This window comes from Lissotriton helveticus, chromosome 10 (assembly GCF_964261635.1).
Source record: "Lissotriton helveticus chromosome 10, aLisHel1.1, whole genome shotgun sequence".
NCBI classification, from domain to species: Eukaryota; Metazoa; Chordata; class Amphibia; order Caudata; family Salamandridae; genus Lissotriton; species Lissotriton helveticus.
In genome coordinates, this window is record NC_136071.1 from 980,567,111 (window position 1) to 980,582,236 (window position 15,126).

The following is a 15,126-nucleotide window of genomic DNA, read 5'->3' on the forward strand; positions in this document are numbered from 1 at the left end:
ATATGCCCGTGCAGGACAATCAAAGAAGTCCTCCCTGAGTATGTAATAAAAGGACCTTCCAAATTATAAGGCAACCATCCAGTGCCGCAGATAAAGAGAGACTAAACATAACAGTCTTGAAAAAGATGGCAAGAAAATGAAATAAGCCATCGAAACGCGTCGACGCAAAACAAACTGCATAACCGAGTAACCGTGTCAATTTTGTAAAGTGCAATAAGTATATGTGCCCAAGATTGCCAGTTCGAGACTAATATACTCGGTGTGCTATAGCTCTAATGACAAAACTGTATTGTCTTAATGTGTCTCTCTCTGATGTGTTGTAGTATAATTTGACCAATCCACTTTTTATTGTCAGTTGGATTTTTAATTGTTCAATTCTTTCGTCATATTGTGTTGGGTTTGATTTTATATTGTCAGAGGAAAAGGTTTTCCCTTTTCTTTTCCCTCTTGTCTTTATATTACTTGTAATATGGTACCACCATATTTTTTAACATGTGATTCTCTTTGTTTTTAACAATAATAATAAATTTGCTATAAGTTGCTTACACACGCATTGGTTTGTTTTATCTTTTTCAAATGTCAAAGTGTTCAAAATTAATATGTGGGCTTAACGAATGAATTGTGCCAAGGGAAACACTCTATTTTACATAGAGGAAAATAAGTACGACAACTTGGGAAGAATGACCATCTTCACCAAGTTAGTTTTTCCATAAATGGTTCAGGGCACGTTCCTCCATCTACTGAAGAGGCCATCTATTTCTTTAATGACCCTGTTGAGATTAAGCTCAGGTATCTGCTCCAAGTCCTTGACGATACAGATCCCCAGATATCTCAACTCTACACTAACTCTTCCTGTCCACTCCAGGTTCCAGCACATCACCTCTGTCTTAGTATTATTAACTTGGTAACCAGATAAAGAACCAAATTCATTCATAAGGGGGAGAGGGGTTGGCTTAATGGCTAAGGCGCTCGACCTCGGACCTGGGGAGCTGGGTTCGAGTCTCGGAAACGACGCCAAAAACCTCCTGTGATTCTGGGCAAATCACTTAATCTCCCCGTGCCTAAAATGAAAGTGTGTCCTCATGTAACGTAACTGGTGCTATGTAAAGTGCTCTGATACCTGATTCGGTACGGGTCTAGTTCGCGCTATATAAAACTCTGCAAAAAAAAAAAAAAAAAGCTCCTCTACCCTCGGGATCGTTGCCTCGGGGTCACTCATATACAATATTAAATCATCGGCATAAAGGGCTATTTTAGAGTTATATTCTTCGGATCTAAAGGGATAGATTAGATAATCCAATATTAAATAAAAGGGGGGAGATCGGACACCCCTGCCTGGTTCTTCTCTGGATGTTAAAGCTCGGTGTAAGCAGCCCATTTAGCAGAATTCTTGCAGAGGCACCCTGATAACAGTTCTGCAAAGTTTGAATACAAATAGGACCAAACCCCATTGCCCTCAGAACCTCCCAGAGATACACCCAACAGACTCTGTCAAAAGCCTTGGCCGCGTCTAGAGCGACTACGGCCAAGGGTTCAGTCCTCTGAATGGCCAGATCTATGTTGCCTATTAAGAGCTGTGTCTGCTCCTGGATGTGTCTCCCTGCAACAAACCCTTTCTGATCCGGGTGGATTAACTTTGGGATCAATTTTGCCAATCTCCCCGCCAATATGCCCATGAAGATTTTGTAATCGGCATTCAGCAGGGAGATTGGACGATAGGAGTCCGCCTTTTTAGGGTCTTTACCAGTTTTTAAAATCAGTACGACTGGTGCCTCCTTCCAGGTCTTAGGAACCTTCCCAGTTAGACTATAAACTGAATTAAAGGTGTCCCCCATTGTGTTATCAGCTTCTCTTTGAGGAGTTTATAAAAATCTGATCAGCTATTTCCTCTAAAGTGAAGGGAGCATCTAGTTTGTTCTTGCTTTCTTCTGACGGCGAGGGGATATGTTTATTCCTCAGGAATGACTGAATAGTACTCGGTAAAGGTGCAAGATCTTCTTTATATAGTTCCGAGAAAATGGAGAGGAGACAGGACTGCATATCCTCAATCCTACTTGAGGTTTCCCCGCTGGCGTTGATGGTTAATTATTTTATATCGTTTCTAACACGATTAGTTCTCGCTTTCCATGCCAGAAGGGCGCCTGCCTTCTCCCCATATTCAACATTTTGCATCCTTCTGGAATTCCACTGCGCTCTACACTTGGCTTCTAACTTCCCTCTATACTCTGATCTTACCTCGTCCAGATCCTTCAAGACTTGTGTAAGTCGCTCCGAATCCCTGTTACCTAATCCATTTCTTTCTTTCTCCAAGTTGTTTATCTTCCCCTCAATACCCTTTAGTGCCTCCGCTTCAACCCTGTTCTTAAAACAGATTATTCCATGCAATTTCCCACTTAGCCAGGCCTTATATGTATCCCATACAACATCCGGTGTTTTGGAACCCATATTCAAAGAAAAGAATTCCAAAGAGGGTCCATCTTGCCGGCTGCCGCTGCACCTCTTTACTCTGATATATTAATTGCAAAGGTGCATGATCGGAGATATGGTTCAGGAGGACCGATATCTCCCCTAGACTATCCATTGACATTCTGTCCAAAAAGACATAGTCAATTCTTAAAGAGTGACCATGCTTCTTGCTATAAAATGTAAAGCCCTGTTGGTCACCTTTTTGGGCCCTCCATAGGTCGATCAGGTCCATATCGTGTGTCATATTAAGTAGTGCTTGGCGTATCTTAACCGCTCCTACATAATGGCTCAGGTTGGATCTATCTTTTAACGGGTCCAACAGGACATTGAAGTCCCCTCCGATGACGTAAGGTGGAGATTCCAACATCAATGCCGATTGGAGTGTATATATGTACGTCGGATCATCGATATTGGGGCCATAGAAAGAGGCACACGTTAGAACTACATTTTCAAATGCCAATTGGGCTACCAACCACCTTCCCGTAAAGTCTGATTGTGTTTTTTTTATAGTGCAGGGGGCTCCCTGTTGCAATCCGTCTTTTCCAAAGGAGCCCATAGACACACAAAAAGCCTTATTACGAGTTTGGCAGCCCTCCTGTAACACCGCCACCACTGCGCTGCCAGGAGGACCGCTAAGTCCATGGTGCATCCGCCCTCCAAAATCTGAGTTGAATCCACAGCGTGCGGGCGGGCAGTGATGTGGCAGTCTCATGGCGGCGGCTGTGTTAGGCTCATAGGAGAGCCTTAACAGCAGACCGCTGCCATGAGAATGCTTGCAGCACATTCCCTCATGGTGTGGCATGCACCATGTTGTCCATGTCACACCGTGCAGGAACGAGAGTGCATTTCCAGGGGGGCACAACATGTACCCCCACCACATGCAACCCCAGGCCCATAATCAGCAGGGGGCCCTGCTTACCTGTATCTCCGCCACCCTTTTCATGGCTGGCTCCTCGTCATGACATGGGCGGTGGATATGGCTGCATGGGTTGGTGAGTAGCTACATGAGTGTCTATTTGGGTTATTAGTTGTTTTTTCGAGTATCAGAATGAGTGTCCGTATGGTTTGGTGGGGGGTATTAGCACACAGATGCATGAATGACTGACTCACTGTTTGTATGTGTTTTGAAGACAGAATGTGTGCAGGACTGTATGGGTGGATGAGTGTGTGTATGGGTGTGTTAGTGAGTGAATGACTGTCTCAATGGTATCTTTATGAGTAGCTACATATGTTTTAAACTAGTATATGTGAGTATTGATGTATATAAGTGAGTATATGTGATAGTGAAAGATTGGAAGAGTTCCTGTATAAATAAGTATGTGTTTCTATAACTGATTGTTTAAGAGAGTAAGTATGTGTACGTTTCTGTAGAAATAAGTGTAGTGGTGTGTGTATAGCTGTATATGCAAGTAAATGGATGTTTGATAGTTTATTTGCATGTGTGAGTATGTGTGTGAGTAACTCTATGGATGAGTATTGGTATGTAACAGGATGTATAGGCGTAGGAGTACATATGATGAGTGAGTACATGTATGAGTGACTATATAGAACCGTTGGTGAATGAGTGGATGTGTATGTAGATGTTGGAATTACCTAATAGGTTGTTGTTACTGGTATTGGTATCTCAATTTTTTTGAAAATTTTCGTTTCTATTTTTGAATGTGTGTATCAAAGGTTATATTAGGGTGAGAGGAAGCCTGCCACTCTTTCACAAGGATGATGTCATCAGTAATGTCATTTGAGATGTCATCAGTGATGTCATGAGTGATGTCACTGACCATGTCATGAGTGATGTAATATGTGACATCGGCAGTGCGAGTTATAGTTAGCTGAACTAACTATAACGTGGGAATTTCAATGGTTTTGTATGAGTGAAATGCCCAGCTAACTATAACGTGTGAAACCTATGGTTTTTTCAGTGAATTTCTAAGGTTTTTTTAAATGCTAATTCCTAGCTATAACGTGGCTGAAACCTATGGTTTTTTCAGTGAATTTCAAAGGTTTTTTAAATGCTAATTCCTGACTATAACGTGGCTGAAACCTATGTTTCTTTCAGTGAATTTCAAAGGTTTTGTAAATGATCATTTTTAAATGTATTAATTGTTATATTTTTTATACTAATTTACTACATTATTTTAAAGTATTTATTTTTAGATATTTTATTTTTTAAATTACATTACATATTTTTATATAAATTGAAAAAAAGTTTTTAAAAATATTGAAATTGTAATTTTTTAATTTAATATTTTTTTAATTTATATATATTTTATATAGCAGACAATGATATCCTAAGGAAGGAAATTCAAGTTACTGTTAAGTACAGTTAAATTTACTTTTCAGGAATAGTAGTGAGCTGAAAGATGCAGCACTGAGGTCTCTCCTGATAACAGGTGAGTAAATCGGAATTCGTAGTTCGGCTGATTTTAGAGGAATATTTTAAAGATCCAAAACTCCACACTTAGAAGAATTTCCAAGTGAAACCAGTCAATGTTAGCCTATGGAAGGAAATTAAAGTTACTGTAAGTATGTTTAGAATTACTTTTCAGGATCAGTAGTGGGCTGAAAGATGCAGCACTGAAGTCTCTTCTGATAACAGGTGAGTAAATTGGAATTCATAGTTCGGCTGATTTTAAAGGAATTTTTTAAAGTTCCAAAACACCATATTTAAAAAAAATGTCAAGTGAAACCAGTCAAGGTTAACCTATGGAAGAAAATTCAAGTTACTGTAAGTATGGTTAGAATTACTTTTCAGGATCAGTAGTGGGCTGAAAGATGCAGCACTGAGGTCTCTTCTGATAACAGGTGAGTAAATCGGAATTCATAGTTCGGCTGATTTTAAAGGAATTTTTTAAAGTTCCAAAACACCATATTTAAAAATTGTCAAGTGAAACCAGTCAAGGTTAACCTATGGAAGAAAATTCAAGTTACTGTAAGTATGGTTAGAATTACTTTTCAGGATCAGTAGTGGGCTGAAAGATGCAGCACTGAGGTCTCTCCTTATAACAGGTGAGTAAATCGGAATTCGTAGTTCGGCTGATTTTACAGGAATATTTCGCTCAATAGTGAAGGAAGGGGGCGGGGCCTGAGGTAACATGTGTGCAAACACGCCCTGTGGCGCGTTTTAGGTTGGGGAATTAATTCCTCTTCAATCCTGAGGTCCCCTGTGAGCCAACTAGCCCACCAGGTGCCTCCGGTATGCGCCAGGGAGCTGTGTTGCAGAGAAGTGTTCAGAGGGCACGCCCCCTTTTTACAACACTCTGCAACACAGCTCCGTGGCGCTTTCTGGAGATACCTGTTGGACTAGTTGCCCCCTAGGGGACCTCTGGATTCAAGAGGAATTAATTCCACAACTTAAAACGCACCACAGGGCATGTTTGCACTCACATCACCTCAAGCCCCACCCCCTACCTTCACCACTGTGCAAACGCGCCCTGTAGCATGTTCTAAGTTGGGGGATTAAGTCCCCTTGCATACTGGGGGTCCCTGGGGGCCAACTAGCCCACCAGGAACCTCCAGTATGCGCCAGGGGGCTGCGTTGCAGAGAGGTGTACAAAGGGGCGTGGCCTCATTACACCGCTCTGCAATGCAGCCCCCTGGCGCGTTTGCAGAGGGGGAACTAATTCCCCTTGAATACTGGGGGTCCCTGGGGGCCAACTAGCCCACCAGGAACCTCCAGTATGCGCCAGGGGGCTGCGTTGCAGAGAGGTGTAATGAGGCCACACCCCTTTTTACACCTCTTAGCAACGCAGCCCCCTGGCACGTTTGCAGAGGGGGAACTAATTCCACTTGCATAATGGGGGTCCCTGGGGGCTAACTAGCCCACCAGGAACCTCCAGTATGCGCCAGGGGGCTGCGTTGCAGAGAGGTGTAATGAGGCCAGGCCCCTTTTTACACCTCTCTGCAACGCATCCCCCTGGCACTTTTTCAGAGGGGGAACTAATTCCCCTTGCATACTGGGGGTCCCTGGGGGCCAACTAGCCCACCAGGAACCTCCAGTATACGCCAGGGGGCTGCGTTGCAGAGAGCTGTTCTGAGGCCACGCCCATTTCTACACCTCTCTGCAACACAGCCCCCTGGCGCATACAGGAGGTTCCTGGTGAGCAAGTTGGCCCCCAGGGACCCCCAGTATGTAAGGGGAATTAGTTTCCCCTCTTTTTTTTTGGGGCCCTGGGTACCCCATCCCCCAGGGCCTGCCCCAATTTTTATTTAAAAAAAAATATTAAATCGGAAGGGGGCCTCGTGGCCCCCCTCCCAAAGGCATACTCTGCCCCGGGGACCCCATCCCCGGGGCATGGGCTTTTTAAAAATATTTTTAATTAGGAGGGAACTGCTTTGCCCCCCATCCTATGGCCACTTTTGGCCCCAGGGACCCCATCCCCCGGGGCCTGTCCCTCCTCGTTGGGGGCCGTGGGGGGTCCCCAAGCCCCCCACAGTCCCCGCCAGCTCCCCGCATCCTGCGGGAGCCGGCATTGCTTTTCTGCATGGGGAGCAGCTAACATGCTGCTCCCCATGCAGAAAAGCAATCCACTTTGATTTTTGAAAGAGAGAGCAGGTTTCCTGCTCTCTCTTTCAAAAATCAAAGCAGTTTGCTATGGTAGGGCGGGAGCCGCGAGGCTCCCGCCCTACCATAGCAAACAGCAGTGTCCCAGGGGTAGGCACCCCGGGACACTGCAGGAGCCGGCCCCGGGGGGTGGCGGTTCCCAGGGCCATCAACGGCTCCAGGAGGGGGGCCGCACCGCCCCCCTGCCACTAGTTAAAAGCCTAGTGGTGATGGTGGACCCTCCTATTTTAAATATTAGTGCCCCGGGGAGGTGGCGGTCCCCGGGGTGTGTGGGGGGGCTTGAGCCCACACAGGTTTTTATTTTTATTTTTTTAAATGAAGCCCCGGGGGGTGGCGGTCCCTGGGGCTGCGGGGGGGCGTGAGCCACCCGCATACTTAATATTAAAGCCCCAGGGGGTGGCTCGGGGGGCCTTAGAGGCCCCTCATCATTCATATGCAAGCCCCGGGGGTGGCGGTCCCCGGGGCTCGGGGGCCTTAGAGGCCCCCCATCATGAATATGCAAGCCCCAGGGGGTGGCGGTTCCCAGGGCTGCGGGGGGGCCGTGTTCCCCCGCTATTATAATTACTTTGCCCCGGGGTGGCGGTCCCCGGGGCAGTGTGGGGGGATTGGGGCCCCCACACTCTTTTTTATTATGCCCTCGGGATTCTGTCCCCCCGGGGGCTAATTTGACAAAAAATCTGACCGGGATTTTATTTTGTTTCACGGGGTATGCGTACCTACGTGTACCCCGTCCTTGTCTTTGTCCTTGTGGGACCCCCTGAGCAGGCCTAGGGGGTCAGGATCTTTCTACCCTGCCCCTTTGCGTGTTTTGCACGTTTGTTTCACTGCTTTCTTGTGCCTCGGTTCTACCGAGGCACAAGCTGACTGCCAACACTTCCTGGTTTGGAGTGTTGACAGACAGTTGACAGCCAATGACCATGCAGCTCGTGCTCGGGAAGGTACAGAGTACAGTACAGAGTACGGTACTTCATCTATAGATATATCTATGATTTTACTTTTGATTTTTTCAGGAACTACTGAACGGATTTACACCATTTAACAAAAAGGGTAATCTGCAAACCGAACTCTACCTTTATGCCAAATTTGGTGTTATTCCGTTCAGCCGTTCGGGCTGTAGCCCTGGCTAAAGGTCCCTATAGAAAATTGCATGGGGAAAACACGTTTTGGGACCCCCCTTTTTTCTCAGTCCCTGCTTCATGAATCACCCCCAACCTTTCAGGGAAGGAGCGGAGCGGAGCAGGCCATTTTCTTGGAGAATTTTGCGTATATTCGTCGACCGGCGCAAAAGTTATTCCCAATAGGATGTTGCGGATTTCCTATGGAAACTAGGTCCTAACTATAACTACCTACTGGCAACCGCTAGTAGGTAATATATATATATATATATATATATATATATATATATATATATATATATATATCCATCAAAGAATGCTGCCTGTTGTGGAATGAGCCGCAAGACAGGTTGAAAGTGCGCCAAATCTCTTTATTGCAGGGAACAGCGAGGGCAGTGTCTTTCAGCACACAAATATAGTCCGGATTTCGCCGACGCGTTTCGTGATCTGGTCACTTCTTCATTGGCACCGGAACAGCGTTAGCGGAGGTGATCATAGTCCTTCATTTATTCCTACCCATGTGGGTGTGGCTACAAGGCATTCTGGAAGTTGAAGTCTATTGTATTACCCAAGTGGGTCCTCCGTTAACTGCTGGCATAGTACACATTAAAATCCCAGGTGGGTAGTGGTGGAAGACATCGAGTCCCCGCATGAACAACTTATTCCTGCAAAAAACGGCTCCTGTCTCCTTAACGATGGCGTCTTAGGCGTCATCACAGGAATGCCGACGGCATCAGAGCTCCTTCCGCGACCCAGGCTATATTTGTTTCTCTGGATGGGCGGTCCTCATTCTCCTCTGTGTGTGCATGAGCAAGATGGTTCTTGTTTAGCTACTTGGTGCCCTGGTGCTGACCCAGAGCACCAGGGCACCAAGTAGATAAATAAAAATGCTAGCTCCCGCACAGTTCAACAGGGCCACTTGCAGGGAGCCGTTGGGACAGCTGGGGCCCTGGGGCCTCCAAACTAGTGGGTGTCCTGGGTGACAAGGAACACCCAGGAAACATATTTTAAAAATCAAAAAGTGAATACTAAATGAACAGCCACAGAGGCTCATTTCTTATTCACTGTTCACTCAAGGAGGGCCTCGTAATGCCCTTTGTGGGTTATTTACATATATTTGGGTTTTGGAGATGTCCTGAGAATGGCCTGGGACATCTACAAATGTTTTTAATATTGTGGCGGGCCGTAGGGAGTTCTGCAGCCCCCCAGCAACACTAGAAAAAAATGTAAGTCTCCTGGGTCATTGAAACTATGACCCCAAGAAAACATACTGTTTTTTTTAAATCATTTCCAAGGATTGAAATGTTGCTCTACAGCTAGAACAGTAGTGCCACCTAGAGGCTGGTTGCATTTCATGCGTTGAAGGTGAATCAAATAAATTACAAGGCTTTTATGTGGTTATTTTTATCATTGCACTTTTGGGGGTGTTAAATGCTAAAAGGTAGACTAAGACATATTTGTTTTTTATTCATTCTTTTTTAAAGTGAAAAACTAATTATTTTCACATTTTTACCCCCAAAATGTAATAATAAAAACTTGCAATTTAATAAAACTTTATTAAATATTTTTAAGTCATTATTGAAATAAACATTTGATAAAAATTATTGGTAATGTTTGAAGAAAGATGATAGATATGCTTTAAATATAGGATTTTAGGTGCAGAAGGGAAGGTAAGCGAGTGGGGCATTGGCTGCCTGCAAGGGGGTTGGCAGCAGCCATGCATGGGGGCTGGTTGGCTTTATGTATGGTACTAAAAACATGGCTTTACTTTAAAAACACCTTAGAAATTCACTAAAAAAACAAAGGTTAAAGTAACGTTAGAGTTAGGTGAAATGTTCAGTAAAAACTAAAAGCCATAGAAATTCCCCAATTATAGTTGTGTCAAGTAACTATAACTTGTGCCCTAAGGTAACTATACTGTGCGCAATCGCCAAATACTGCTAATTACCGCACATATTACATCACTCACAAAATCTTCTATGACATCACTGATAATATTACTTCAACATGTGCAATAAAATTATTGATAAGAAAACTGTGCATGGTGTGGGTGTTTGTTACCTTTGGGCACGAGTATAGTCCTCACCATTAGTGATGTCATGAGTGATGTCACTGACCATGTCATGAGTAATGTTCTATGTGAGGTCATATGCAGTGTATTGTGGGGTTGTGGGTTATAGTAGCTCAGCTAACTATAACTGCAGAATTTCACTGGTTTTGTACAAGTGAAATCAGAGCCTAACTATAACTTCCATGAAACCTTTTGTTTTTTTCAATGAATCTCTATGGATTTTTTTTAATTCTATTTTCTAACTAACGTACCTGTAACCTTTTTTTTCAGTGAATATATGTGTGTGTATATATATATATACACATAATATGTATGAAGTGGAGAATTCTGGGTAGTTGCTAAGTTTCATTAGAGAGCAGCTCCTATATAGAGCAATCTACAAATCTACAAAACCAAAGAGACTCTGAATCTGCTCGTATTAAATATCTGTTTAGCTAACAAAGTTTATAAGCATAGGATTAGCACAGTGCCATTCATCCTAGGCACTCAAAGCCTGAAAGCCGCTTAAAAGAAAGGATATCATTATTAATTTAAGAAAAGGGTGTGTGAGGGTGTTTATGACCCAAAAATAAAAGGATGAAATATATATATTTTTTAAAAGAGGAGGATTCTACTTGAATAAATTCTCAAATACATTAACACATTAAAAGGATAAACTAATTTTAAATGATATCTATATTAAACACTATATTAAAATATATCTATTAAAATACATTAATTTATTTAAAATATATAACTTCACAATTAATTTGAATACAAACATATATCTATATATACATATATATTAATTAAAAATCACACTTACCTTCAAAATAGGCAAAGTAAAATACTCCCAGTGTAAAAACTGACCCAATGTAAAGACTCCTGATGTAATACCTGTATTGCAATGACCCCCAATATAATTGTCTGAGAAATAAAAACAGCCATTTGTGCATTACCAAGCTAACACTTGCAAAAACAGTGCTTTATAATTGTGGGTCTCTCTGGTCAGAAGGTGTGGGATCTCAGTCACAACTCACTTCAAGACTTGGGCATCCATGGTTTCTCGTATCCTTTCAGATAGGTTACCTGCCATGGTACTGCTGTTGCCTGTACCTCCTGGCTCTCAATTACCAGGACCCCTTTGTCCTTGTCAAGTTCTTCCAGGTAGCCAGATTTCCTAGTGCTAATCAACTGGTGAACCCCTATGTCACATTGAATTTTAAGGTAGAGGGTGTTGGGACTGAAAAGTCCTCAACAGGGTAATGGATTTGCACCCCTGCCCTGTGTGCCCCACCTGTACTGATATCTGGATCCCTAATGCTGTTTTTGTTGTCAAGGGCAAACATGGATTGTGCATAATGTAGGCTTGTCTCATGGATTGCGGTCTTGTTGGACCAGAAGGGGTGCCCAAAGCGCTACCCTGATAGGGATGAAATCCTACTGTCTTTACCGGGTGCTAAGCAAAACGAGTGCAGTGGTAGCAACATGCTGTGTAGTGATAAGTAGAAGTGAACAGGTGCTTTTTACATGTGTCACCGAATTAAGGTCTACAGGCTCGCACATTTAAAGTTCTCTTGTGTGCTTAACTCACCCTTGGCCCACATCAGTTTGGTGTGTAGTGTTGCGCAGAGCATGTGTGATGTACAGGTGCTAAATGTGTGTCTATGCCTGTGAATGGTACAATAAGGGGATAATGCAGTGTTGTGCAGTCTGTGTATGTTATACGCATGTGCTGGATTTATGTGTGCCTCTGAGTGGTGCACTACATAAATGATGTAGTGCTGTGAAGTGTGTGATTGTTGTGTGTATGTGCTGGCTGTGTGTATGTGTGTCTGCAAGTGGTACAATACATGGCTGACTCTGGGTTCCATTGTGCCTGTTATTATCACAATGCTTGCATATAGCATGACCTATCACTGACTTTATTGGTGTACAGCACTATCAGTTCCTCTTTTTAGTGTAATCATTCTCCATGTTCTGAGCTTTAGCATATGGCGAAGTATTCATCATGATACTTCAGTATTGATTGCTCTGTAATGTTTGTTACATTTTCTAGCCCTGAAGAAGTTGATTAAACAATATTTATCTAGCGACCCGTTTTTGCTAGCTTGTTGAGAAGTTTCCATTTTTTTTTAAAATAAGGAATGTGACGGTTATAATTTGACAACGAATATTGAAAACCTTTCATATGGAGGTTGGAACTGTCATCTATTGGTGGATTTCTCAGGTGTTATCCCTCTTCTGCATGGACATTGCTCCTTTTGAGGATAACATTGGTGGCTTTTCCTCCCCTTGAAGCCCCTGGCCTCGTGTCTAGAATTATATTTTGGACTGTCCATCATAGTATCATTATGAGTAATGCCTATTGGGGTGCACCCGTCTCACCCAACCACCAGTATCTTGGAGTATACAGTGGTGGCTTGCCCACTTTATACGGATGAATGTGCATGCTTTTTTGGGTGAGCTGCTGTTTCTGAGCGGATGCGCCCGTCTAGAGAATTTGTTGGAGCTCACTAAAGGAAATATCACTGTTTTATGGTAATCCATTTGTTGAACATGATTTTTAGATCATGTGCTAATTATGTATCAATTTAATGTTTTATGCTTTAATTTTTGTACTAAGTTTAAATACTACTTGCTTGTTAAATTAGCGTTTATGTTTACTGTATGTAAAAAGTGTAACCACATAAGGATGACAGAGAGCCACTGGGGTTCAGGATAACGAAGAGGAAATCCGGGTCTGTCGAAGATAAACTCGAAAACACATTTACAAAGAGAATGGCTAAGCTGGGTCCAAACCACTTGGAAAACATTCTAAAAGAAAGTCGCCAAAATATATATTCATGAACACATAGCAAACATAAGCTTAATACATATTTGTTTTGGATGTCGATTACGCAGATCATTGGCAGCACAGTAAACACTGAGGTAACATAAGTCGCAGAAGGATTGCTCGAAATGCGAGACAGCTGGATTTCTTAATCAGGATGCTAGGATCACTATGTAAGATCCTTTAAACAGTGAAGTGTGGGGAGCACTAACTATGCTACAGTACCTGTCTGAAGTGGCCCAGTATTTCCAGAACTCACTAAGTTTGTGAGTTTTTGGGTCATGGTCTGTACCCACATGTTGAGGCTTTCATGAATCAGTTCCACTGAGCCAGGTTGTTTAACTAGAGTTGACACCTACCTTGCTAATGTCAATGCGTATGTATTTGCATAAGAACACGTACACTTGACATGTAAAATATTCAGAAACGGCAATGTTTTGTTAAAAGATCACAGGCCAGAATACAATAACACTCCAAAATGTGTCACTCAAAAGTGTCATTTATAAAGAAAGGAGTTCATAAGCCCACTTACTACAACACCAGTGCTTAATGTGTAAAAGAATAAGTGCTGGTGCCCAAATGATTGTTTATAAGCCTATGGTCATCACTATTGAATATCGGAGGTCCCGAATGTTGAGGCTTTGTAATCTTGATTCCACATCATGCCTTTTTGATCCACACCAGATTTTCCCTGCCCCTTTATGTCACTCTTTCAGATTCTTGTTCATTTTTGGTTGCTTTCTTTGTCACTTTTTTCCCGTCTTTCTCTTCTTTTTCCTTCCCTGGTTTGTGTTTTTCTCTCTCTCGCTCTGGGTCAAAGTGTGATGAGGAAAAATAAGTGCTGTCCCCAAAAATGAGTGCCCGTGGGACAAATCTGCAAACACCAGCTCAGATAAGATCTGCACCGGCCATTCTAGGACTTGGGACTCTGCTGCCTCATGCATCCCACCCCTCCATGCTTATGGTTTGGAACATTCTCTTTTGCACATGCTTCAAGGACAATAAGACTTGTTATCATGCCAAAACATGTTATTTGAAATTCGCGGATCAAAATAAATCAGTGTTGTAAGTGTGGCAGTCGTCTATATAATACAGTTTTGTATCAGGAATCTTCAAATACCTACGTAGTTGCATACAAAATATGTTCTGATATTAACAGGAAAAGTAGATCCCACATTAAAGCACTTAATGGAAAGAGCAATAGGAATACAGTTTTGAATATATGTAGCTTTTGTAAAGCGTTGTATCTTTGTTCTCGGCCATTTTCTAGCACATTGTGGAGGCACAGAGAGACGACCTGCCAATTTGGGATCAAAGTCTCATAAAATATCATGTTTGTCTCTTTCAGATGGACCATATGGTCTCACAGTCAACTCGGACAAAGGGCTAAAATTTGGGGAGGTGTTCACGGTTGACGTTGGAGAGGTCATCTTGTTTGATTGCACGGCCGACTCAAATCCACCAAATGTTTATTCCTGGATCCGTAGAGGTGACAACACAACCCATGTCATCAAGCATGGACCGCACTTTGAGGTTCTGTCTGATAAGGTGACAAGAAAGACTACTGATTACACCTGCAAGGCCTACAACAATGTGACTGGGAAAGGTGAAGAAACACAGTTTACAGTAATAATTACCTCCAGAGGTAAGTCGCATTGAAAGAAGAATATTTAAAGTTGGCTGTCAAACAGCACATGACAGTTTGTTGCTGCAAACAAATTTTCAGAACACAAGGGGACATGTGAAAATAGTATCTGGTGAGTGGCGAGCCCACTCCCTCTGTCCCAACTGGTGTTTTTAAATCTGCTTCACAGGAAAATAACAATTATCCACATTTCCTCCTTTTCCTACTCCTTCAGAGAACTGTTGGAAATAGGATCCTTCTATCCTCATGCTACCCAGGCTGGTCAATCTGCCACTTCAGCAAATTATATTTCAAAATGTTGAGCACAAAAATCTTGTACTATAAAAATAAAAATTACTAAATATTGTGAAGGTAAATGCAGATAGGCAAGTATAAATGTACTTTTCTTAACTCCACATCCACTTACATTGAAGATATATATATTGTAAAGGTTAGAAGTGAATATTAAGAATAGTG

The 15,126-nt window shown here is 42.7% G+C and overlaps 1 protein-coding gene across 1 annotated transcript in view; it reads left to right on the plus strand.

The window, feature by feature from the left end:
- HEPACAM2 (HEPACAM family member 2) overlaps positions 1-15,126 on the plus strand; it is a 497,170-nt gene that overhangs the window by 230,306 nt on the left and 251,738 nt on the right. The window contains exon 4 of the mRNA XM_078663656.1: positions 14,374-14,670. Within this exon, the coding sequence (XP_078519782.1) occupies positions 14,374-14,670 (297 nt within the window). The remainder of the gene's footprint in view (positions 1-14,373; positions 14,671-15,126) is intronic.